General features: G+C 38.0%; 1 protein-coding gene across 5 annotated transcripts in view; it reads left to right on the top strand.

The window, feature by feature from the left end:
• Window positions 1–27,960, top strand: part of NR3C1 (nuclear receptor subfamily 3 group C member 1) — a 162,037-nt gene that overhangs the window by 113,960 nt on the left and 20,117 nt on the right. For all 5 annotated transcript variants that reach the window (XM_072400905.1, XM_072400908.1, XM_072400907.1 and 2 more), the window contains exons 3-6: window positions 1,612–1,775; window positions 4,937–5,053; window positions 20,318–20,593; window positions 22,800–22,944. In XM_072400905.1, the coding sequence (XP_072257006.1) occupies window positions 1,612–1,775; window positions 4,937–5,053; window positions 20,318–20,593; window positions 22,800–22,944 (702 nt within the window). The remainder of the gene's footprint in view (window positions 1–1,611; window positions 1,776–4,936; window positions 5,054–20,317; window positions 20,594–22,799; window positions 22,945–27,960) is intronic.

Below are 27,960 nucleotides of genomic sequence, written 5' to 3'. Positions count from 1 at the left end.
GCGAAAAAATACGGGCTTAACCAAAAGAGCAAAAATATTTAGTGCGAGAAATTACGGGCTTAGCGGTTAGGGGGTTAAAGTAAAAATAACAGTGACTGTTGATCCGGGGAACATCCAATTGCCTCATGGGATCAGGAAGGAATTTTTTTTCCCCTGTTGAAGCAAATTGTACCAGGGTTTTTTTTTTGCCTTCCACTGGACCACCTATATCTTATAGGGTTTTGGCTTTGGCTTATGTAAAAAGTGTGAATAATTAAGTTAATGTCTTCCAAATGGCAATTAATACATAAAAAGTGTGTAAAAAATTAAACCAAGTTGGAAGCAGGTAAATAAATGAACAAAAGGTTGACTTGACAAAATCAAATTGTAAATCCTAGACTGTGTCAGAGCATCTCCAAAATAGCTCTTATGGGTAGAGTGTCCCGGTAGTACCTACCAAAATTGGTCCACCAAAGAACTAGTGAACTGAAAAAGGTCTTGGAGCCCAAAGTTCATTTATGACTGGCCTTTCTTGTCTAATCTCACAAAAGAGCTACTGTAGCTAAAAATTCATAATGCTGGGCATGAGGGAAAGGGAAAAGAGGTATAAGGATGCAGTAGAGGAAGAAGGCAGGTTCTCCATGTTCGTGCAACGTGTCTCCATTGTGCCAACCCCCTTGTTCTGTTCACCTGGTGCTTAATTCAGTGTTTTCTCTGTCCAGCTCCTGTGTTAACCCCTCATTGTCCAGTCTGTTGGTTCACAGCCATCTTCCCTATGCTGTTCCTGTCTGTCTGTGAATATCCCTGAGTCACCTGTGTCTCCTGTTGCTTCCAGTGTCTCCTGTGTTCCCTGTGCCCACAGTGGCCCCTGTGTCACTAGTGTCTGTCTCCTGGAACCCTGGCAATTGACCCCTGGCGTGTGACCTGTCCTCTCTTGCTTGCTGCCTGCCTCGAATCCCAGCCTTCCTCGAACCCCAGCCTTCCTCGACTATCCTTCTGCTTAGTGATTTGGTACCCTGTTTTGCCCACCTTGGTGTGCCCAAGGACCGTAACTTGGCAGTAACCACCCTGAGCAACATCCTCACCATCAGAGGCTCTGGAGAAGACCTGGTTACTGCTTAAACTCTGAGCTTTAGCCTTCTCAGGGCTCACACAACCTCCTTGCAATTCATAGCTCCCCCTAGTGGTCCCGTCTCTCTGTGCGTGTGACAGCGCCAACAAATTATGCAGCTCTGTACTTTAAATATGGGTTGCAAATGACAGATGAATACAGACAGTGACATAGGAAGAGAGGACCCTGCCCCAAATAGCTTACAAACTAGAAGGTTGGGGAAGTAACGCACAATAGGTGGGGAGATATGTAGTGGCGGGAAGTAGTGACGGTTTCAAAAGACAGAAGAAGATTGGTAGGCAAGTTTGAAAACGTGGGTTTTGAGTGCTCTTTTAAATGAGCAGAAAGTAGGACCAAAATTGTAATTTAACATTATTCTGGGAAAGTACATGAAATTTTGTATGAATTATCTAAATATTCAAAAACCTGAAGAAAATGAATTACTAGTTGTAATGTGTGACCATGTGCAATGAATGTTTTTTTCAAGTTGAATAAACATATTGATGTTTTTTTTTTTCTAGCCCGGGAATGAGACCTGATGTGAGTCCTTCTCCGTCCAGTTCTGCTGCCAGCACCGGACCACCTCCCAAGCTCTGTTTGGTGTGTTCTGATGAAGCCTCTGGGTGTCATTATGGAGTATTGACCTGTGGCAGCTGTAAAGTGTTCTTCAAAAGGGCAGTAGAAGGTATGACAACTATATTTACTAGCAATTTATACTGATAATTCAGTATACATTTATCTAGTAAAATTTCCCCATGTAAATGTCCCTTGGTAACTTTGGCCCATTACTGTTTAGTCCCAGGACTGCTTTGCCCCAGTGCCAGGGATATCATTACAGGGGCTTCAAAAGATGTACCCTGTGATCAGTGACCAATCAGAAACTGAGAGGAATCTCTCTACTGTTCTTCCTGCTCAGTACAGTCATCCTTCCTATCTCTAGTGCTATACATGGTTCACAATGTGGCAATGCTATCTCTTCTATTAAAAGAAAACAGAACAACCCTCTCTCCTGTGGTAACATTTTCCTCCTTTGCCAAGCTCATCTCGCAAAGAGTTTTTCTCAAATTTTTGTTCTCCTCTACATTAGTGATTGACTGTATGTAGAATCTGAAGGGTGGAACCCAATATACATGGAGCTACATCGCCTTCACACAATTATTGATATGTGTTGAAGCTACAAGGTGGAGCTAGCATGATTTTAAAAAAAACTCCTGATAAATCTAATGAGGTGATCCATTTTGCTGAGATATAGGCACATTGATTCAATTCATCGACACATTGATTCAATTCATCAAGTGTTTCCCAGGTTGTCAGATAGAATATTTTATTAAACACACAAGAGACATCTGTAAGAGTAAATTAAGGTAAAAAGAAAAAGTAAAATATTCCCTGGCATAATGGTATTTTACTTTCCTGTTCACTCCTGTTCCTGTTACTCAAACAAAATACCAGTTAAGTACATTGAGGAGAATATTAGGCTTTTAACATGGTTTTGCAAATCAGTAACATGGTTAATCAATGACTTGAATGCTTTGTTTTGTGGAATGTTAGAATGACTGTATAAACCTTAGAAAACCTGTTACGTGGGCACTGGATATTTATGAACAAGTATTGGAAATATGTATTTACCCCAGGCAGTGTAGGAGTACCCACAGACCACATTTAACATGAACACAATCTGAATGTACTGCCAACATCAAAGTGATTCCGAGCTAAACACTGGGGAATACACATCAGATGCCTTAAGGGTCAATGCATGTACTAAAATGTCACTTTATTATAGCTTTTTATACATTCAGCCAAAGGAGTCAAGATTACAATTCCTGAGTGGATTCAGGCATAACTAAGAGGTAACTATATGTTATACTTCTGCAGTAATCATTTAACATTTTGAACAGTTTCTACTTTAATATGATAGGATAGTTTCAAAACATAATCTAGTATGTGTTTTCCCCAGGCTGTTAGAGCTGGCCAGCACCAGAATATTTTTGCAGCTAACCTGCTGTCACCATTTGACAGACACTCACAGAGCAGGTCAGGTGTAGTAGCCCTCTACACTACCTTTGCCATCCTTTGACACCATCCCCCCACCTACTCACAACCTCAGGTATTCCCTACCAGGTATGTGTCACTGTGGTTTTACAGTGTTGGAGCTGTTTAACTTGTTTTTAGGCCTTTTTAGAAAGCCCCAGCCTTCTGTGCACACCTGAGGAGTGTGGTCCCCTAAGCCTATCCTTCTATGCACCACTTGACCCATGCTTTCTTGCTGGCAACAGCAGTGACACAAAGTAAAGAAGCTGGGGAGGACATTCAACCTTGCCACCAGAGGGATGACTAGCCAGAAAGATGAATGAGTAAATATGCAAGTGTATGTTTGTAGGTGCAGATATGTATGTATGTATGTATGTATGAATGTATGTATACCTATCCATATGTATATGTGATTCCCATGATGCACCATGATTTATGTATGAGGTGTAAGGCTACAGATGGTACATGGCATGATTAGACACAGGTAATGCCAGAGTATGCCAAGGTATAGTTGTGGAGGAACTATATCTTGATAATTTTCAAGCCCATATCTGTCTGTGCTAGAACGAGGGAAGGGAACCAGAAGTGGGACACTTAAGGCAGCTCGTACTTTCCTTTTGCTATGTTAACCTATAACTGAGAATAATCACCAATAGGACTGTCACATCTAGTGCAAGTGTTTGCACAGATCCAGTAATAATGTTGCACATCCCATTTTATTGACTCCTCATTTCCTCCTCTTAATAATGGGGCTCATTATGTCTACAGGAAATCTATCAAGAAATTACATAGAAACAAACAGGAGAGCTTATGTCCTGTTGAACAGAGCTATCATTCTTTCTTTTAACAGGCCCCTCGCCAAGCACAAGAAGCCAGAGATAATTTATGAAATTATTGTATTTGCTCTGTACACACTGTAAGAAAAAAAACCGTGCACTCAATCTGGAATCATCAGTACGATTCATACAAAAGTCATGTGGTTTTTCAGAACTTGATGACACACGCATGGGATCCTTTATATTTTACATACATTTCTCACTAAGCAAACTGCTAAACTGCCAATAATTTTTACTAAATTGAAATACATTGATAGACTTGTTTCTTCTGTTATGCCTGTTAGTATGGACAGTTATATGATGCAATGTAGAAAATTAGTTTAATGTGTGTATTATATGTAAATCTAAATTTATTTATAAATATTTGTTTGAAATACCAGTGCATAAGAAAAACAACTACCAATAAATGTCCCTGATTGAAAGACAAATATACCTATAGTTTTCACCTACTGGTAATTTACTATGGTAGCCTTATTACATGTATAACTATGTTGTTGCCAAGAGCTTGCAATTAAACTCTCATTACAATTCATTGTGCTCCTATTCAATTTATTTGGCAGTTGCCCATTTGTAGTCAGCATCCTGAAAACAACATCTCTGTGAATTAACAACAACTGTCAAAAGTTAAATGTAAAAAAAATCTCTTCAATACCTATTCCAGTTACTGTATAAGAGGTAATCTCACTGGAACTTAGCATGATGCAGAGGATAATAACACCCTAATACTGTTCTAGTCCTCTAGTCTAGTCCTAAAAAGTGTTTTATTGCTTTCTGTTAGAAATTAGATAAATTCTCCTCAATAGAACGTTAATAATGTTGAATTCATTATTTAACATAAAATGAAGATTCTGTGTGTATACTGTTTTACACATCTATCATTTTGCAGCAATAATTTGATTTTCTGATATGTTTTTTGAATAATATGTAATATATACACAATCATTGACGATTTTAATTGATTTGTTGATTTTTCTGTCAGGTCAGCACAATTATCTTTGTGCTGGAAGAAATGATTGTATTATTGACAAAATTAGGAGGAAAAATTGCCCAGCGTGCCGCTATCGGAAGTGTCTCCAAGCTGGAATGAATCTGGAAGGTATGAAAACTTTTTAGCCCCTTTAGTCAAGAATTGCTGCTAGAATTAAAATACTACTTTTGTATGAAAGAAATAAGAAAAAACACTAACTTTGTTGCATTTATTACTTATGCCAACATTCTATATCTGGAGTGTCATTATTGTAATTTAACAACATTGCACTTCAATATGTTGGCAATAAACATAAATGTAATTCTTGACTCTTCCATAAATTCATTATTATGATATATCAATTACATCAATATTACAGCTCTTATCACCAGCTGGATATAAAACAATCTGTGCATATGTATTTGGTGCTGGGAGACTGACTGTGAGACTGTAACTGAGACATAAGTCTGAACCCAATTTTTTGGCACAAATTAGTGGAATATCTTTCCTGAGCAAATTTCTTTTATGACCAGCATTAAAGTTTTCTGCAATGTGTGCAACAGTTGATCTTTTGCTGTCCAGACAACCAAATGCCCATCCTTTGCATGCACTGGTTTACGCATTGGTGAGCCTTGAATACCCGTGGCAATGTTTCCAGGTCTTTCAGGTCCTACTTGGGACCTCTAGGTACTTTGTAAGGTAATATCATGGCCCTAAGCAGCTGAGCACAAAGCTGTTAAAGTGGCTATGTGCTCAGAAGCATTCAAGGAGGTGCAAAGGGATGTCTTCCCCTGTCCCTCTTTTCTGTGCAGTCGTGAATGCTATCAAAAGGGGTGTGCACGCTATTACACCTATTTCAATGATCATCCAGCTCTTGCCTTTTGCTTGATGAACAGTTCCCTGCCTGCCATCTCCTGTAGTCGTGCCTTAGTTATGCTCTATATTGACTCTCTGCTGGGGACCCCTTTTTGACCTGATTGCCCTTCCTTCTCCCATACTGACTACACTCTCACGTGCTACCCTGTAAGGATTTTTTACCAGAGTTATAAGTGCCCATTTCTTTACCTTCTGCATATTGTACCTGAATACTTTACTGTAGTCCTAATAGGTCATGTTTGTTTTCACAACCAAAACACTTGTCTGAAGCATAACATTCTCACCTTCAGGAGCTCTGGTTAAAACCAAACAGGTTCTTATTCTCTGTATTTTGTTGTGCATAGTGCCATACAACAGGCTAGCCTTCTGGGTGACTATCCTAATGTTGGGTTAAGTGAAGTTTTGATAGGCATGCCAGGAACAGCCCATCCACCCTGCCATTTCAGAGGTGCTCCGACACGATCAAGGCACCCCTTGTCAAAGCCACTCAGATCCTTATGCTTTGTTGCATTTCTTGCTTCCAATAACTTATCAATAAATGGACTGTTCACTTGCTACCTAATATATCTCAACTCTCCATAGCTGCCATTGTAATTGGATAATCAATGTTATTCAATTCACTTGTCGGTAATTTTATGGTTTTGGCTGTCTGGCATTAATGTGTTTGTGCTTCCTATATAATGGTATTTTGTTTCTACTTTTTTAGTTTTGTATTTTTAGCCCATTAGCTGGAGCACAAGGTAAAAATTTCCTGTAGGGCACCTATGCATATAACACTTGTTAGATCTTACATTTTTGTTTTTTACAAATTTTTGGGTGGTGAATCCAGAAATGACCCCAGTTTTTCACATCCAGTTTTTATAATACCAGTTTTTATTTTTGTCAAAAAACATAAAAATTTTACATTCAATGAAAAAAAAATGAAATAACAACTTGAATGTTAGTTAGGACTAGCATTTAAAGCATTATACTGTCACTAAATGGAAAAGGCATATGCTGTTATCAGAGTCATTAATGCGCCCTCATCATTAGAACTTGGAACAAGGTTAAGGAGCAGTCATTCACTTTGAATGAATGCCATCCTTGCAGTGGCAGCTTTCTTGTTCGCATATTGTTTCCTATTGTGTACAGAAAAGTAAGTGGCCTGATTTGCAACGAGCAGCATGTACTTCTTTGAACAGGAAGAATATGTTTTTTGCATATGAATGAGCATTAACCATAATGCATTTTAATTATTGACGTACAACAGATTCCACTGAGGAATTAAATTTCGGAGCAAACTAGTGGCCAGACATGAAAAAGTTGATGCAGGTTTATGACAAAGGGGTGAAAACATCACAAGATGAAAGAACATCATTTACTGGCTCACCACAGTATTTATAAACATATTTTACATAGCACAGAGACTCTGGCTCTGCATGCCTACGTCCTTACCTTACCTTTATCACTTCACTGGTGGATTTTCTCTCTTTCCTTCTAAGTACTGTAAATATATATTATATCCATTTTGGTAGTATTAGCTTATTTTTTAAAAACATTTGTCTTGACAAATCTATGTCTATGTGTAACCTGGCTATCTGTTGCCAGATTTTTGATCCCTGATGTGGGATGCGGGGGTTATAAAAGCATATACTGTATTTAGATACAAAGACAGTATGGTAGGACAAGTTCACAGAGCAGATTATGTAGGCTATACAAAAGAATATTAGGGAAAGCAGCAGTATATCTACAGTGCTAAGCTATTCAAGGGAAAACAGTTATTGGCCAAATAAATCAACCAAAGCCACTTAATTTACCCAGTAAATTGGATTGGTCAAGTATAATAATATTATTAGTATCAGTTTCACCTGACAAAATTAGGATTTTGTCAGGATAGGATTGGTCAAGTACTGTTTTCCGTAAACCTCTGCACTTTAGGCATGCTTTGTTGCACCTAAAAACAGCATCTGGAGTGCTCTGTACTATTAACATTAATAGTATCAGTTTCACCTGTGAATTTTCATGTGGCGTCTTATCAGATCCTGCTTGCAGCAGTGTACTTGCAGTAATACAGCTTTTATTGTGATGAAAGGTATCACATGTGCAGTTTCCCTTTTCTATTAAAAAGACATGCAAAAATGTACCCAAATGTTTGTCCAAGGTGTAATTTTAAATGCCTTTTATAATACATTTACTTACGTGCAGAAGTTTAAGTGATACAAAAACATATGATCATTCCTTCATCCAAGCAAACCTAGATGGATTTGATAAGGGTCCTAATATGTGTTTTAATATATGGATGGACAATGTGTGGTAACAGAAGACCTAGGTATATACAACAACTATTTATTATTTTTTAATACAGAAAGAAAACTGCCACATCAATTTTACCAGGGCATTGGACTTTTTTTTTCTGTTTCATACATCAAAAGTTACAGCAGTAATACAAGAAACAAACCTGCTACAGTTCCCACTGACTTTTAAAAATTGGAGCTCAAAAGCAATCTCTGTGGGATCTGTCTGTCACATAAGTCAGGGACAAAAATAATATTGTACCTGCAAGGGAAGACACTGAATTTTTTTTATACCTTTAGGACAAGTGGCCAATCAGAACCACGCTGTCTGCGAGCATAGAATCCTCTATCTGCTTCTGGGTTCATGATACCTCCGTGGTTCCTCCTTCCAAACTCCGTACAGTGTCTTGAACTGACACATTAGCAAATCAGAGAAACCACATTAAACTGCACAGTATGCAGAGGTTTACTACTCTTGGAAGTGTTGAATGCTGAAAAAAATGGTGGAAGGACACAAAGCAATCCAGAATAGACCTCGGTATCAAAACATTATTCTTTACCTTTTCTCAGTATCAAAACAAATTCTTCTTAAATACTCCAATTAGTGATGTAATTGACATCAATCAGTAGTTATTTAGATTTGTCTTAATTTAACTATTTACCCATGTTTATTAAGTCTTAATTTTAGAATTTCACATCTATGCACTTATTAAATATTGTCCATGTAGCTTTTTGGCTTTTTTTTCTGTACACAGATGTCTGTAAAACATTTACAGAACTAGCTGTGTTACTTTGACCTGTATGATATAAAAATAACAGGGACAACACAAAAAATAACTAGAAGCAAAATAATACATTCTTACATATGGTGGTCATGGCATTATGGTAAACACTTCAAACCATGCTTGAAAGTAAATATAGATCAAAGTGATCACATCAAAATCACCAAAATGGCCTAGCACAATCCTTGCTGTACAGTTCTAATTGTAATATAAAGTGTTAGTAGGGGGACACCTTGATCCCTTTCGCAACTCAAAGTCGTTTAAATTGCCAGACAGCTGTGGAGTATATCTCAAGCATAAAGCTCTCCATCTGAGATTCTTTTTTTTTTTTACTGAAACTTACTTTAACAAAAAGAAAAAATATTCATTCAAATTCAGTTTCCTATACATGCTATTAAATTGAAGCATGTATGTGTATTGTGCAATCACACAAGTATCTCAAATTAGATTAAACAAATTAAAACACTTTACAATAGTCAAAAATGTTGGCTCTACAGAATGATCTATTGTCTATTTTGTCTATTTTGTTCTAGGTAAACAATCTTTTACCAAAGAAAAATTGCCTTACTTTTTTTATTGATTAATGTCAGTGGTTAGCAGTACAAACTTGATGACACTGTAAAGAAATCAACAAGTGCTATTCATTATTTATATCATTTTTGCAAGGGTCCATTCAGAGCAGCGAACACTGTAAGGAAAGGTAAAACACTTGTTACCACAATGTATCAATGTATTTATTTTAAATAGAACTCCAGTGCTCCTAGAAAGTGCAGAACAATACACCTACAATTTAGCTCAGTTTTCTTTTTGCAGCTAACCATTATATATATATATATATACCTAAATCTTCTGACAAGGCCTCTATACGTGTTTATAATGGCTATATATATATATATATATATATATATATATATATATAATCCTTCTCTTATAATCTGCTTAGTGCTAAGATTGCTGTCTTTGATACATTATTTGCAACCCTAGGACTGGTAATATGATTATAATAAACACATGGATTGTACAATTTTCTTAGATTTCCCAACTACTAGATAGTTACATAGTAGGTTAGGTTGAAAAAAGTCCATCAAGTTCAACCACTAGAGAAATAAACATATGCCAGATATAAAACCCCATAAGACATAGTAGGTCCAGAGGAAGGCAAAAAAAAACCATGGTAAAATTTGCCCTAACAGGGGAAAAAATCCTTCCTTATTCCCTGAGGCAATCGGATGTTCCCTGGATCAACAGTCTCTGTTATCTTTAATATTCAGTTATATTCTGTGCTTCTAGAAAAGCATCCAGCTTTTTCTAAAGGCTATCTATAGTAGTTGCTGAAACTCCTTCCTGAGGGTTTCTGCATTTTCACAGACCTTACAGTGAAGAATCCCTTCCATATCTGGAGCTTAAACTTCTTTTCCTCCAGAGTGCCCTCTTGTTCTTTGTAATGATCTCAAAGTCAATAATTGGGAAGAGAGTTCTCTATATGGACTATTTATATATTTATACAGGGTGATCATATCCCCCCTTAAACGTCTCTTCTTAAGGCAGAATACATTCAATTCAGCTAATCTCTCCTGATAGCTGAGCTCCTCCATTCCTTTTATTAGTTTAGTTGCCCTTCTCTGCACTCTTTCCAATTCCACAATGTCATTTTTGTGAACTGTTGCCCAAAACTGGACTGCATATTCCAAATGTGGTCTGACCAACACTTTGCACAGGGGTGGCATTATGTCTCCATCAAGAAAGTACTTTACTAGCTTTAGATATTGCAGATTGGCATAGCATGCTGTTATTAAGTCTATGATCTACCATAACCCCCAGATCCTTTTCCATTTCTGACTCCCCCAAATCTATTCCCCCTAGACAGTATGAAGCATGCATGTTGTTAGCCCCCAAGTGCAAAACTTTACATATATCTATATTAAATATCATTTGCCACTTGGCTGCTTAATCAAACAGTACATCCAGGTCTGCTTGTAGATTATAGATATCCTGTATGGACTTAAATCCATTACATAGTGTGGCGTCATCTGCAAACACAGAAATGGTACTTTTAATCCCGAACTCTATATATTTATAAAGATGTTTTAACAGTAAAGGTCCCAACACTGAACCCTGGGGTACACCACTAGTAACCTTAGACCATTCAGGGTATGAATCATCAATTACTACACTGGATGCGATCTTTAAGCCAGTTCTATCCATTTACAGATTGACTTTTCTAAACCTATTAACCCTAACTTGCATATTACCTCTCTGTGGGGTACAGTGTCAAATGCTTTAGCAACGTCCAAGTACACTATATCAACTGCTATTCCACTGTCTACCTGTTTACTTACTTCCCCATAAAAAGAGAGTAAATTTGTTTGACAACTTCTGTCTTTCTTGAAGTCCTGCGGACTATCACTTATAATGTTATTTTCTATCAGAAACTCCTCTATGTGGTTCTATATCAAACTCTCTAGGACCTTTCCAACTATGGACGTTAAACTAACCGGTCTGTAGTTACCTGGTAATGAATGACTTTTCGCCCTTTTTGAAGATAGGAACCACATTGGCCTTACACCAACCTATTGTTACCATGCCAGTGACTAAAGAGTCTCTACAAATTAGAAATAATGGCTTTGAAATAACTAAGCTCAGCTATTTGAGGACACGTGGATGTAATCCGTCAGTTCCTTTTGCTTGTCAACCTTAATTTTGCCCAACTGTTTCTCAGTCATATCAAATTTGAGCCATTGTGACAAGGCTTTCCTGTTTTTGCTTTCTGTTTACAACTTACATTAAATGAAATCTTATTGTGGTCACTGCTACCCAGATTCTCTTTTAACTACACATTTGTTATAAGCTCTGCATTGTTAGAAAGAACTAGGTCCAGCAGAGTATCATTTCTAGTTGGGGCTTCTATAAACTGTATCATAAAATTATCCCTTTTGCTGTTCCTGTAGTGCCATTACTCCAGTCAAAGTCAGGGTAGTTTAAATCTTCCGTGATTAAAACACTTCCACTTTTTACTGCTTTTTCTATCTGTGCTAGTCGTTGATTCTCTATTTCTTCCCTAGCACTGGGGGGCCCATAGCAGTCTCCAAAAATAAATTGTGTATTGTGCATCCCCACATTCAACTCCACCCATAATGCCTCAACCTCATCGCTTGTTTCATCAGCAGTGTCTTCTTTCACCGTCACTTTCCGATGACTTCTCACATACAGACAGACACCACCACCCTTTCGTTTGACTCTGTTTTTACGAAAGAGAGTATAACCAGAAATATTGACAGCCCAATCATGTGAAGAACAAAGCCAGGATTCAGCAATGCAAACTAAGTCATAACGCTCTTCACTCATTAAGGCTTCCAACTCCTCTATTTTGTTTGCCCCACTTCTAGCATTGGTGAACAGGCTCTTTAAACCATTTACCAGCACTATTTGCCAAATCCTTTTGTTTTTCAGTACAAATTGTACTGCGCAATCCAATGTTTGTTAGTATCGTGGAAAGCTCCATACCTTAATTCATAACCTTTCCCCCAATTATCCTCAATCCTCCCTCCACTTGTGGCTAATCCTGACTAACCTTTCTGCCCCCTTATTTAACTGTCCCACCCCTTCTGTCCTAGTTTAAATATCCCTCCACTAATCTCCTAAATCCTTCTCCTAGCACAGCAGACCCCCTTTCATTTAGGTTCAAACCATCTCTGGCATACAGGTTGTACCCAAATGAAAAGTCAGCCCAGTGTTCTATGAAGCCAAACCCTTCCCTTATGCACCAGGACTTAAGCCATTCATTTAGCTGTCTAAGCTCCCTTTTTCCTGTCCTATTCCTCTCCAGAGAATATAACTTTGGAGGTCCTTTTCTTCAACTTAAAACCTAGTTCCTTAAACTGACTACGTAGTGTTAGGTTCTGCTTTAGAGCTTAGGAACCACCTTGCATTATATGGTATAGTTAACCTCCCTAACGGTAATCCCGAGTCTGACTCGGGGTGGATTCCACTTGCACGAAGCAGTAATCCCGAGTCACAGTCAGGGTAAAAAAAAACACGCCCCGCTATCCAACAGCGATCTAATGATCCCGCTCTAATGCCGGTGCGTTTCTGCATTAGGGGGGCGTGGCCAGGCAGGAAATTTAAAAGCAGATTACGGAGTAATCTGCTTTTAAATATCACCCCGGGTCCTGGCCACGTCGCTGCTCGCATCAGCAGCTGATGCGAGCAGCAATAGTAAATTCTGGGGGTGGCACCAGTGGGAAATCACTACTGGCACCACCCCCAGATTTTACTGTTGCTCTTTGCATCACCCAGAAGATGTGATGCACAATGCAGAAGTCCTGCATTGTGCTTTGCATCTCCCTGGAGATGCAAACAGCAGCAGCGTTGGTGGATTCAGAGGTGAGGCAGGGTGGGACATCCCCACTCGCATCACCCGGAAGATGTGACATCTTCCTGGTGATGCGACTTGTGATGTATTCAGGGGGTGTGGCCGGGCAGGACATTTGAAAGCAGATTACAATGTAATCTGCTTTTAAATGGTTTTTAAAGCAAAAAAACACTACACAACATATAATAAAAATAAAAGTACATATGTTCGTGCAGCAAACATTATTGCCCAGTCCCCTGATTTACATTTTGCCCACTATTATCCCTTACCTTGATCTGATGTTTTGAAATGTTTTAATAAATTTTTTTTTTTTTTTGATACGTTACATTGTTGTGGTCTATTATTTCAATATTTGTATAATTATTGTTTAAAATTATTTATTATAATATAATTTATGATTATATTATAATAAATTATTATAATTACCATACCCAGGAGTTAATCCTAAGAATTACAGGCCCAGAATATAAACAAAAATTTCCATCCAAAAAAAAACTGACAGAATTAGAACCCTACTGTGGTTAATTTACATCTGAAGATGTACAGTCAGATTGTAATGTGTGATCACAAATATCTTTAGATAATTTTCTGCCTGTTCACCAACATTGCTGACCTCCATTTCTACAAAATAGAAGCTGGTAGGTATCCTATTCACTAAAAGTATATCATTGCCCTAAAGACTATTCTTTTGTCACAACAAAACTGGAGTTTGACTGCATCTTCCATAGCCATCAAGATCATAACTCGTGCTGTGTGTTTCTATTTTCACTCTCTGAAGTATGTGTGTCTCAGATGAACCGAGAGGGAGAATTTAAAATTTTGGAAAATAATTGCATATTTTTTTCCTTGGAAATGTGCTGTATTGGCCTGAAGTTGGCATCAAGATCCCCTTAGCAGTATATGTGCTGTATCTGGTGTAAGGATTTTGGGGTAAAGCTGTGCATGGAGACTGCTTTTCCATGTCTCTTCCAAAGTAAATATCAGCCGTACTGTATCATCCACTCTGGCAGTGATGAAAAGCAGTTCTGTTTTCCAAATTAAATATGTACAGTATTTCCAGCTCCAGAAGGTAAAAAGGCATATACTGTATGTGCTGGCATCCTTCCTGTTTTATGGATTGTATGGAACATTTACAGAAGGGAAGAATAAATCAGATAAGACACTTTAATCTTCTTTTTGCAACAAAATAGAGATTCCTGCAGACATTTGGTTTTCGTTATGTTATGGACTGGTTCAAAGAAAGCAGAGAAGCCAACATTCGTTTTACTGATTTTGATCATTTATGGCTAAGGGAATGATAGGTTTCTCAGAGAGCTACTTTACATATAGATTTTTTTCAAGGTTGCACAAACGCTGTGTCAGTACTTATGCTACTTCAATACTGATATTCTTTAATGTAAATTTCCAGCTATGATTTTAGATCAGAACCCAACATTTAAAATGTTTTTTAATAACATTATTTATGAATAATTAGTACAATAAAGAGTTAAAGTCAAAGGGAAAAAAAAGGGGGAGAAAGGTTGCCATGGGAAAATCCTGTAATCCTTAAGTGTAAATTCGAACTACAGCTATAGATCCAGATAATCTGCCACAAAAACATGTAGACGTACCAAAATACAATTAGAAGAAAGTCATACGTAGTGTTGTCTGTTTACAATTTTGAAAATGCCTACATTAGAAAAGGCATCTCTACCCTGGAGAATCCATTTTTTTTGCTACCATGGAAACCAAGTTCCAATGAACTTGTCTCATGATCATGTCTTGTAAAATGGAGGTGAAATCCTCTATTTACATAGTATAATTTCCTCTAGGAAGCCACATTTGAATGGGGGGGGGTTGCAACTGAAAGTCGCCAGAGTAGCGGGATACAGGATCACGGATACAGATGTTTAAATACAGAAATAAAACAAATTTTTTAAAAGGAAAAGCAATACCCAGATCAGCCTCCCAGGAAGTAAAAAAGGATGATGTATATTCATCAGAGGTGGCAATTAACATGTTGTAGCATGTTAAAAACTGCTATCAGGGAGGAGGGAGCACCCACCTATCTTCCTCCAAGAAATGCTTAGCTTTGCATATGTTGGCAGACAGAAATTTCTGGAAACTGGAGCCCTCTAATCTTAATGAAAGAGTCTATACCTATTATTGGAAAAGTGGTGATGGCATAGGGGAAAAAGAGATTTTCACTGGATGCTTGTATAGCCCAAGAATAGTCAAAGTGGAAACCTGGAATGAATTTGGCAAAGGAATAAAAACGTTTGCCAAATAATAGCAAATGATTTAATGGAATTCATCCTTGGCTCAATGGATCACCCTGTTTCAACCAAGATAGAGTATGTTCTCCAGTCTTGGAGAACTTTAAAAAATCAGGCGCTATATGTTCCAGTTTAATACACATTATTCAAATGTGATCCATTTTTATCACTGTTAGGAATTCCACCCTAATGCTAATTAGTTATGGCTAGAATGAGTGAAAGTGACTTTAGCTGTGTAATATTCAGTTGTGGTTTATGTCTACTAGTAAATATTCCCAAAATTTCAATAGACAGCAAACTTACTAAAACCCTATGCAGTCAGCATTATTATAAGAAACAAGCAGCTGTAATTTCACATCGCTGTTCAGGAAATTAAAAAAGCTACTGCTGTTGTAATGGAAAATGACCCAGTACAATAGACTATATTCACACGGAGCTCTGGTGGTATGTGCCATGATATTAGCCGTTGGACACTGTGATACTTTTGTATGCATATCCTTTGCCACTCTTGGGTTTTGAACACACTTCTTCTTAGCCTTACATAACAAGAGGCAGCAGAAGGCTTTAAGTTAATTTCCATTAAACAATTCTGTTGATTGCCCTGTCAACAACTGTACTGGCATTGTCCCAGTACAGTTGTTGACAGGTCAGAACTGGATACTGAGGGGATACCTGTTTGTTAAATCACAAGTGTTTTTAGGGAACATTGTTCACACATTCAGAACTAGGATGTGTATGGTAGATCTTGCTACATTTGCAGCTGTCATAAAGTAAAAAAAAGAAAAATGTTACCTTTTAGCTATTCAATACCCCTTAACTGTAACTCAAACATACCAAGGATTTTGCAAAGACTCTCCAGACATTTCTTAAAAATAGTGTGTGACATATTCTACCTTCCTTAAGATTTGTTGAAATGCCATGATTTTATCACCTAGATTGGTGAAAAAATAAATGGACTCTTTAGGAGCTCTGGTTATATATAACCTTAAAAAAATAAATTAATTTACAATTGATTTCTGGTAAATTAGAAGCATCGACAAATATTTTTACAGAATTGCTGATCCATGGGGATCAGTTTAATTAGAACAGCAGCTACATTGCTGTTCATCCCCTAGCTGTAAACTATTCTGCAAAACACAACATTATTATGAAGAACTTCTGCTTCAACAAACGTAGGAAGAGTGACTTAAGAGTTATTGCATGGATACTGCATTTCTGGCAAGCTGAACAGGTATTAGGTTCTAGCCTTCATAAGTAAACTACTGCAGCCACCATAATAAAGGACTGTTAAGCTGCAATGTTTTTGTTTTTTTGCAATGCTATTTGTTCTTGCAATTAGGTATCCTTTAGCAATGTTGACTTATATTAATAACACTGGTGGAACACATTTTGAGTTAGATCGTACACTTGTTTTTTTACAAATTTTTGGGTGGTGAATCCAGGAATGACCCCAGTTTTTTGCGATTACATCCAGTTTTTTATTACAGGGTACCCTTCGTTTTTTTCAAAAAACATACAAATTTTACATACAATGAAAAAATAATATAAAAAATTGAATGTACTGTTTATTTAAATTTCTTTTGTTCATACAAAGGATTTATTGTTACTCTATGACATGTTTTTTACAGTAAAACATTTGAAAATTAATCGGGTAAGCGGTTAAGGTAAAAATTTACGCCTATAGCTTTTCCTGAAGTGTTCAATGTTAGGACAATCCCGCCGTATGCTCCCAACAATAGTCAGCCATCATATGTACATCCAATCTACCCTGATACCATCCTTCCATGACCTTCATATCTTGGTGGAATCGTTCAACTTGCTCATCACTGACTGCACTAAGATTTCCTGGGAAGTTAGAAAGAGGGCTATGTAGATAATGCACCTTGATGCTCATATTGCAACCAAGCATTTTGTAGCTCTCCAAGAGTTTCTGGACATTTTCTGTGTAATTATTTGCTTGTGTATTTCAAAGGAAGTCCTTGACAATGGCATTCAATGATAACCAAGCATTCTTTTCAACTTCTGACATTGTCCTGATGAAATGTTCATCTTTGATGAGCTGCCGAATCTGTGAACCATCAAACACACCGGCCTTTTTTTTTTTCAAATTACAGGCTAGGAAATGCCAAAATGAGGTACTTGAAACAGTCTCCTTCAGTTGGCAAAGCTTTAACAAACTGCTTCATCAGACCCAGTTTCATGTGCAGAGCCAGGAATATAATATTCTTTCTATCAACATGTGGCTCATGTAGAATGTTTGTATCGCCTGGTTTTAGGGCAGATCTTGGAGGCCGATTCCTTTCCACCCAATGCCTCTCACGAGCTCTGCTGTCCCACATGCACAGATAACAGGGATACTTGGTGTATCCCCGTTGCTGACCAAGAAGGAAGCATATCATTTTAAGGTCAAAACAGATGACCCAATTGTGTTGGTTATATTGCAACAACTCAATGACTCTCTTTATGTCTGCATATTCTTCACAAAGAAAAAATGAATGGCCAATTGGGACTCACCCAAATATATTGCCATTGTGAAGTAGGACACACTTAAAGCTCTGCTTTGAGCTATTGATGAATAGTCACCATTCAGTTGAGTTATAGATTTGAATCCCCATTTCCTCCAATAAACCAGGTATGTTATGGCAATACACAAAGCCACTGTCAGTTCTAAAGCACTGCAGAAATGCAATTTTTCTGGTTGGAAAGTACGATATCTTCGTTCCTTTTTCAAGTAAGTTTTTCTCATGCAGTCTTGATGCTAGGAGTTTCAAAACCTTCGATAGCCCCAAATCACGTGCTAAGTCACTCAACTCATGCTGATCAAATTCCTTACGAACTAAGTCCTCTTCAATTTCAAACTCTTCATCATCATTGTCACCTAGTTCATCACCATAATCATTTTCTTCAAGAGAAGAAAAACCGGCACTGGGATTTCATCTGAATGAGCCACTGGGCGTAAAGGCCGATGGTAGACTAGGATACTCTGTTACATTTATTTTTCTTGTTATATCCTTAAGTTTTCACTATACAAAAGTAACAGTCACTGAAATGATCTTCCGGCTCTCGCCAAACCAAAGGTATACCAAATGGCATTTTATCATGTGTTTCCTTTGTGCACATCGGTAAACCCTTGACACACTGTTTGCACACCTTATGAGGGGCCCAAGACTTATCTTGATCACCAAGTTTAACTTTGAAATGTGCCAAATAGGCTTGCTCTTCAAATGTGCTGATGTTTGCCCTTTGACTGGGAATGGTGAAACTGACACAGATATACCAAAATGAATCCAGGTTGTTTAGGCACTTACGACGAGAGACAGACATTATCTGAAAGAAAGTAAATAAATGTGTAAGTAGAAAAATAAATTTTGCTTATTCACTACGTAGAGCAGCGCACAACCTCTGACCACACTGCAAATTAATAGCCTATACAAATCCACACTACAGTAATCGTGGTAATATAAGCGGTAGAGAAAATCCTGCCATCATAGAAGAAAACTAACTGCACTTTACCTCCCTTTGCTATTACTTTGAGCATAGTATATGATGGTATGTGCAGGTCTGAAAATTTCCATTAACTGAAGGGCCATCAGAAACAAATAGCCCAGTAAAACTCTTGATATTTATTTTTTTTAACCCAAGTGCATAAATGAATGCATTGTAATTGTGACATCAGTACCTAAATATTCTTGGTTTATGATATCCACAATTCATATGTTTTTAAACATTTTGTAAAGGAAACAAGGAACATGCAAAACATATGATCATTGCCAATGCAAGTAAGTGGTTGGAGTTTAACACCCTGCTGAGCAAGTTTACAGCTGTCTCTGCCTTAGTTTCAGCCATTTTTAAGCTGAATTTTCCCTTGATCTTGTGCTCTGGTTGAAGAGGCCCAACAAATCCCATTTACCAATCATATCAGCTGACACAAGTCTGATCAGTCTCTATATGCTGCACTCCAAGAGAAGAGTAAAGGTACTGGGCTGAAGTACAGCCCTGAGTGTGGAGTGTGGAGAACATATGTGCTTTGCAGGTGATCTGGCTCTGGGCATAGCCCAGGGTGAGGTGCACTTAAACAAACGGGAAATTAGGAGGATTATCATTTTAGTACCCTGAATATTTGAAGGAGGTTTTTCAGGAGATAGACAACACCTCTGTATTCGATGTGCACAACATTCTTAGGCTATGCACAGCAGATCTGGATGGGATTGTATATGTAGTATATGGTAATACTGTAAAATCTGAATTCAAAATTCCGAAAATCTGAATTCAAAATTCCGAAAATCTGAATTCAAAATTCCGAAAATCTGAATCAATACCAAATGTAAATTTAATAATCATGAATTTCACAATCATGTGTCAAGTTTTAAATACACAATGGTTTGGCTTTAAAGCAGACTGACGAGATACATGTGTTTGAATTCAAAAAACATGTTTACACATCACAAAAAATATTCGTTAATTTGTAGTGTTTAAAGAGAAAAATTTTGTATGCATGTTAGATTGGACATCACCTAGTGAAAAAAACACTTATTGGGCTTTAATCCAGTAGAAGAGGAGTACTTTATTATGACTTTTTCCTGTAAAATAGGGACTCATCAGGAAATATTTTGTCTTTGTAAGCCTTGTTGTGTATGTTTTTATTAGGATATCAACTCTGCTTACAAACAAGAATCATCTAGCCCAGTTTGAGGCCTTGTCAGCTCAATTAGTAACAAGAGTTCCTACAGTTTGTCATACAGCCGTCTCTGGTAATTTTCTCAAACATGTAATAATGCATAGGACAAGGATGGAAAATGTTTTTTAAAATACATTTGTCTTTATTTTTCCTCCAGCACGTAAAACAAAGAAGAAGATAAAAGGTATACAGCAGTCTAACACAACTGCAGTACGAGAACTACCTGAAAGTTCAGTGAAGACAATTGTTCCTGCATCTGTAGCACAACTTACACCTACCCTAATCTCCTTACTGGAGGCCATTGAGCCAGAAGTATTGTACTCGGGTTATGACGGCACCTTGCCAGAGACTGCATGGCGTCTTATGTCCTCTCTGAACATGCTAGGGGGCCGTCAGGTGGTATCTGTGGTGAAATGGGCAAAGGCAATACCAGGTACTGTGTCTTGGTCAAGAAATGTTTTTCTAACCTAGCATATTGTCATATAAAATTGGGTTACATTTTGGTGTGTGGTTAGTGCTCAAAAGCTTACTAATTATTTCTTTCGGTTTAAACATGGAATAGAGCAAACTTTTGCATTATTCCAGTATGGTGCTTTTCAATAACATCTGGTTCACCAAGACTTTTGTAGAGCTATGGAAAGCATCTAACATTACCCCTTTACCACCTTTGTGCATTTATTGCTTTTACCCTGGGAATAACTCTGAATTGCAAGATACCCGCTTAACCCCCCTAACGTTCTAATTCTCTCTGTATTTCCAAGCAAAAAGCATTATATTTTTTTTCATTCAAAGTCATTTTATTCATTCATTGTAGGCTATAATTCTTAGGCATAATTCACTGAAATATGTCCAATATTTATAAAATTTAATACATTTATTATTAGACTTTAAATAAAAAAACACAAAAATTGCGAAACATAATATAACTGTACAGTAGCATGTATATTCTATTTATAGTATAATTATTTATATATTTTATTAAGATTTCTTTGTATTGGACTCAATACAGCAATTTTGTATTGAATCCAATACAGAAATATTTAAATTTACCCGCCGATCCTCCCCCCCACACTGACACATGCACCGACATCACCGGGAAACCCAGGAGATCGTCTCTGCAGTTCGCAGCTGAAGATCTAAGAGGAAGGACCAGCAGGACTCCGGGGGACGCTGACAAAACAAGGTCAGTGGTGTTTTTTTAAGTTTAAAGCGACCCCAAGTGTGACTCGGGATTACTACTTTTAGCAAGTAAAATCCACCACGAGTCACACTCGAGATTACCGCTAGGGGGGGTTAAAGCACAATTGCAATATTGTGATCCAGCCAACCTCCATGCCAAACACAGCCATGACCCTGATTTTCTATAGCCAAACAAAGCTAATCTAAGATAATGTGCAAATAATTATTTTTTTGTGATCAGAACTTTTAAAAATGTAGAATATGTTCTCTTTAGGCAGTATAGCTTGGCGAAGGAGGAATCAGCCCCCTACTGATCAGACAAAAGAGGAGAAGCCGCAGCACTGATGAGCTCACCCCAGTGCTTTGTTACAGTGCTATGTGTAATGCAGTAGAACCCCAATGGGCTAACTGTAAAGACACACATGCTGCTGTATAGAAGGATCATAAAAGGCTGATATATAGACCTTGTGACCTTTTTTTAACATAGGGGTACCCTTTGAAATAACTTTTAGGCCCTCATTGAACCTCTGCTATAATAACTATATGCACAATCCACAGTGCATTAGCATGGTGGTTAGTAGAAAGAATGCCTTTTAATTTGCTGGCCAGTGGGAAAAATGTCACCCATACATATAATTAAAAAGAGAAATGTTGTACATCCCTCTAGGGTCCCCTAGAAAATCACTGGCTGAGCACTTGGGTTCTACAGAACCCTGGTTGAGAAACACTTAAATAGACATTTAGGTATATAAATTATAGTCCATTGAGTTTATTATAAAAAAAAAATTTAAATGATTACCTATTGATGATGGGTACATTATTCAATCTGGTAATAATCTCTTTGGCTTGTCAAGTTCTAATTGTGGTAGGGAAAGCAGCATCAGAAAAATCTGACCTAGTTATTCAAGCAGGGAGACAGATGGTATTTGTAGAACACCAGAGAACAGGCAAAAAGCATTTTTTTTTATCAAGGCAGCTTTGTGTGCTGCTGTGGTACCTGGATACACAATTAAAGCATCTGTCAGGTAACATTCATCTGAAGTAAGTATGTAACTGCTTTGTCGATGCGCAACCACATACCTTATGTTTGTCCTGTGTCTTATTTTAAAGGTAAGACTTTTGTCAATAAAAAAAAAAGAAAAACATTTTTACATACTTGTTAATATTGAATTTGTTTAGATTGGTCTAATGCAGCAGCAATTGAAAAGACTATTCATCCCTATTTTTAAAGCCTGTATGTAGCTATCAACTAATAACTCTGAAAAACCTAGTTCAGTTGTGTAATTTTACTGTCTTTGTACTTCCAAAACATAAATAAGAAAATATGCTATAAACTTTGCAAGTCAGCATGTATCATTTAAAAATAAATATTTTTTGGATAGAAGAATTAAGTTTTGTTAAGTATGTATGAAAACTTTGACCCTGGAGGCACAGATTGATCACAGTTTATCTATTTGTAGGCTTTAGAAATCTGCACCTGGATGACCAAATGACTCTTCTACAGTATTCATGGATGTTTCTGATGGTGTTTGCCCTTGGATGGAGGTCGTATAAACAATCCAATGGGACTGTTTTGTATTTTGCCCCAGATCTTGTCATTAATGAGTAAGTATTTGTCTTCATTAAATGTTTTTTACATTGTTATTGTTAATTAAATTGTAGCTCTATCAAACTTAAACAATATGTGGAGAGAGAAAGAAGCTCTCGTTTTAAAACTGATTCCAACATTCTTTAACTTTGATTTTCATTAGAGAAAAATAACTTTTTTTTTGTTTTATTTTTTGAAAAAAGTGCAGAATCATTACAATTACAGCTTACAAAACACAGTTACAAATAAAATTTGGAGACCTTTTATACTCTTTTATATTTTTTGTTATTTGTGTGATTTTTGTGTCATGACCACTTACAAATCTGGTGTGGAATATTATTTGTGATGTAGGATCTGCAGGTTCATCTTTCTAGACACTTGTTTGATGACATCTGTTAAAGATAGAAGTTCCCTCACTTCAAACAGGATTTCTTCTTATTGCATATAGAGGACAAGAAATAAAAGAGAGACTTCCCAACAGGACACTGACTACATATTTATATATATGTACACATATACAGGTAGTCCCCCAGTTAAGTACATCAGACATACAGACGCCTCCTAGATACGATAGGGGCTTCCCTGCTTGCTCCTATGCTGAACGGAAGCTTGAAGGGGGGAGGGGGCAGTTTGCATGACTTGCTGAAGAAATCTTTTGCTAAACACAGCTGAGGTTGTGGGTGATCTTAAGGACTAAATTCTTTCTGGAGCCTCTTGTAACTCTTTAATGACCAAGACAAACTCTCAAGAACAAGTTTTTGAATTAGAGCTATAGGTAGGTGCCTGACATGGATCTGAAGGTGTTGATTGACATCGTCCAATTTACTATGCAGTATGTCGACAACAGGACGGTGACGGCCAGTGACACATCTCAAATGTCTTTCTGTACTAACAGAATATTTACTGCTGTGAATGATGAAATTTTGATTTTAGCATGATGCTTGACACAATTTACTACAATTGTCATGGTTACATTTTATGGTAAACCGTGCTTGGCACATATCTGTACTGTAATATTAAATAATGTGATACTTTCTGCTATAACGTCAGAATTTCAAGGTCATGGCTGTAATTATTTTTGGCACAAACACAGCATGACTATTAAGTTATTGTGTTAATGAGCGCCCCCAATGCTGTTTTCATGTAAAGGGTTTATAACAGGTTGAAAGTCACAAACAAAATGTGCATTTCTAAAGCATCTTTTCAACATCCACTTCATTGATTTGAAATATATTGTAAATGTGTGTCAAAGGTGTTTCCAGGACATGCGCTACTTGTACATCCAAGTGAGTCTTTCATGCAGAATTTTAAACAGGTAGTATTTAAAGCGTACTTCTAATACAGACCATCTCTAATATAGTGTTCCATCTTGTATTTTTATAAATGACTATGAATTGGAATATTATTTTAAATATTCGTGTTAGCATGCAAGGATTGTGTATGCTGGAATATGCAAACACTATTAACAGATTAGAGACTAGTCAAGGAACATAATTGTTCTCCTATAATTTATATCTACTTCAAGCTATGCAACATGCACATCCATAACAAAATCAGAAAGTAATGTGGGTACCCAGATAACTTAGTTTAACAGCCCACAGTAAAGCTGACTATGCTCTCAACAGACAGGAAATACAGCTACCACATCATATTGCATTCACACTGACAGCACAATTTAATCATGATGTCTAGCACGTGTTTTGCTGAACAAATTTCCTCCAAGTGTCATGTGACTAAATCACACATTTTGCCTTTGCAGCAATCCCTCCTCCTTGAGCTTGGATTTTGAAATAAGATAGAAGACAGTAAGATCACACTAAAATCATAGTGCTTTCACTATTTGTTATAGGTGAAGGCTTTTTTGCATTTCTTTATATACAGTTCACAGAATAGAGCAGGTAGAGGATGCATAGTATAGGATTGCTAACGTTTGTAGTTTAAGGCCCAGTTTACTTTGTCACACTGCACGACCAATATTATGTGTATTTGATTAGGACAGCCCACTCAAATTAATCAGTTGTGCAGTAACTGTGGGTTGCACAGCCTGGATACTCCACTATTCTGCAAATAGGAGCACCCTAACTTCCCCCAAGAAACATGTCTTATGAACTACCTACATATTCTTTATAGTCCTTAATGAAATAAACCTGAAGCCATTTTTAATTATTAGGCAGGTTGACAGAGTCTTCATTTATTTACAATAATTCCATTGGATTTCTAAAAATATGACTGGTCATGTATGTTTTATTGGTCCACTGCTAATGTTATTTCACAAAAGTAACAAAAACTGAAATGGACTTATTTCTAATGTTAGGAACATGTTAGTGGCTTGCACTCACACAGTGTAAGTCTTTCATTCAGTTGTAAGGCATAGCTAAATGTTTGTTTCTGCTTGTTGTATAAAAAGAGCACACACAGCTCTGTGGCTACTGAACAGCTTCTTGACAGAGTCTAATAGCTTTAATTTGTCACATTTTGGAAATAGTGTAGCCTTTGGAGATGGTAATCTTCTTAGTAAGCATGCTGCTGAAGAGCATTAGATCTGTTAACACATACTCAGAGCTGTGACTTGGAATCAAACATTCCTTCCTCCAAATGTATCCCTTTTATGGCTTCTCTCTGGGCTCATATATTGCATAACCACAGCAAGAGCTCTACAAGACACAACTCTAGCTTTTCATATGAAGAGAGGGAGAAAAAAATGTGTATAATATAGCTATAAAACTTGTGCACTTTATAATTAGGGATGAGTAAAGGAATTTTGTAATGTTGCTTTTAAATATTTTACTTTTTGCACTTTATTTTTGTGACAAGTAAAAAAAGAAAAACAAAAAATACCAAATAAGGGTAACAGTGGTTTAGGGGGAATAAAGTAAAGCCAATATGTAAAAAAGATGCTTACATCTAGGTGGCTCTACATGTCTATCAGGTCATGTGAGTATGAAAAATTCATAGTTCATGAAAACTTTTTTTTTTACTAAAAACAGGTCCACAACAGTTTAAATGTGCTATTTATTGACCAATACACACAGCTTTCATTCTTTCTATTGACTTTAATGCAATCTGGCAAAATGAGATCAAAGCAGCACAAATATGCAGTTTCACTTACCCCTATTACCTTAGGAGAAAAATCCTTTTCCCCCTATAGGCACAGGCCTACTATGTCAAAAGGTAAATCCAGCAATACAGGTAGTCCCCGGCTTACATACGAGATAGGGACTGTAGGTTTGTTCTTAAGTTCAATTTGTATGTAAGTCGAAACAGGTTCATTATTTTAATAAATGCAATTACGACAGATGTTTGTCTCAACATAATATTACCCAGCATGGCGTCAGTTACTGTATAAAATCCTCACTGTGAGTTAATCACAAACAACGCAAAAAAAAAAAAAAGAAAAACTTTATGGATCCTAGACATTCATTAACTTTTGGAGCAAGCTCTGCTTTGATATGCAAAAAGAAACAACTGCAGAGTTTGTCTTGGTCATTAAAGAGTTACAAAAGATTGCAGAACTACTCAGTCTCAGCTGTGTTTAGCAAAAGATTTGTTCTGCAAGTCATGCAAACTGCCCCCCTCCAAGCCTCTGTCCTGTACATGAAGGAGCAGGGAAGCCCCATTCGTAGTGTTCCGTTGCAGGGCCCACCGCCTCCTCCTCATGCTGTTACTGCTGCTGCCTGCCCAGTACCCAGCTCTAGATGCCAGTTACCAATGCTGTCCACGCTCCGTCTCAGAGCCCACCGCCTCCTCTTCCTACTGTTCCTGCTGCACGCGGTTGCGGTAAATTATGCCATTGTGCATTTCACCCAGAGATTCCCCAACGTGTCATTTGCAATGCGGTGGGCCCTGAGACGAAGTGTGGACGACATTGGTAACTGGCATCCAGATTTAATTACTGGACAGGCAGCCGCAGTAACAGCAGGGGGAGGAGGTGGCGGGCTCTGAGACGAAGTGTTGACGACATTAGTATCTGGCATCTGGAGTTGGGTACTGGGCAGGCGGCAGCATCAGTAACAGCAAAAGGAAGAGGTGGTGGGCCCTGGGACCAAGTGTGGACGGCATTAGGAACTGGCATCCAGGTTGGGTTATTGGGCAGGCAGCAGCAATAACAGCAAAAGGAAGAGGCGGTGGGCCCTGAGACGAAGCAAGGACGGCATTAGTGGTTGAGGCCATCACCTATATGGACAGTGTAGAAGCTGAGCTACTAGAGACATTGCTGTGTAGGGGACTGCCTTTTCCTATCTGCTAGCTGTAACTTTGTAAAATGCGGCATGGACAGCATTGTTAACTGGCATCTACAGCTGGGTACTGGGCAGGGAGCAGCAGTAACAGCAGGAGGAAGAGGTAGTGGGCTCTGGGACAAAGTGTGGACGGCATTTTTAACTGGCATCTAGAGTAGGGTACTGGGCAGGCAGCAGCATCAGTAACAGCAGAAGGAGGAGGCGATGGGCCCTGAGAAGTGTGGATGGCATTGTTAACCGCCATCTACCTGGGTACTGGAAGGAGGAGTCAGTGGGCCCTGAGGGGGTGCAAGGACGGCATTAGTGGTTAAGGCCATCACCTATATGGACAGTGTAGAAGCTGTAGCTACTGGAGACATTGCTGTGTAGGGGACTGCCTTTTCCTATCTGCTAGCTGTAACTTTGTAAAAGAGGCATGGACAGCATTGTTAACTGGCATCTACAGCTGGGTACTTGGTACTTGGCAGGCAGCAGCAGTAACAGCATGAGGAGGAGGCGTTAGGCCCTGAGACGGAGTGTGAAGGCATTAGTATCTGGCATCTAGAGCCGGGTACTGGGCAGGCGGTAGCATCAGTTACAGCAGGAGGAGGCGGTGGGCTCTGAGACCAAGTGTTGACGGCATTAGTATCTGGCATCTAGAGTCGGGTACTGGGCAGGCGGCAGCATCAGTTACAGCCGGAGGAGAGGAGGCAGTGGGCTCTGAGATGGAGCAGGGACGTCATTAGTATCTTGCATCTAGAATTGGGTACTGGGAAGGCAGCAGCAGTAACAGCAGGAGTAGGAGGCGGTGGGCCC

The sequence above is a fragment of the Pyxicephalus adspersus genome, chromosome 2 (genome assembly GCF_032062135.1).
Source record: "Pyxicephalus adspersus chromosome 2, UCB_Pads_2.0, whole genome shotgun sequence".
NCBI lineage: Eukaryota > Metazoa > Chordata > Amphibia > Anura > Pyxicephalidae > Pyxicephalus > Pyxicephalus adspersus.
The sequence above is the reverse complement of the archived record's forward strand: the minus strand, read 5'-3'. Positions and strand labels throughout refer to the sequence as shown.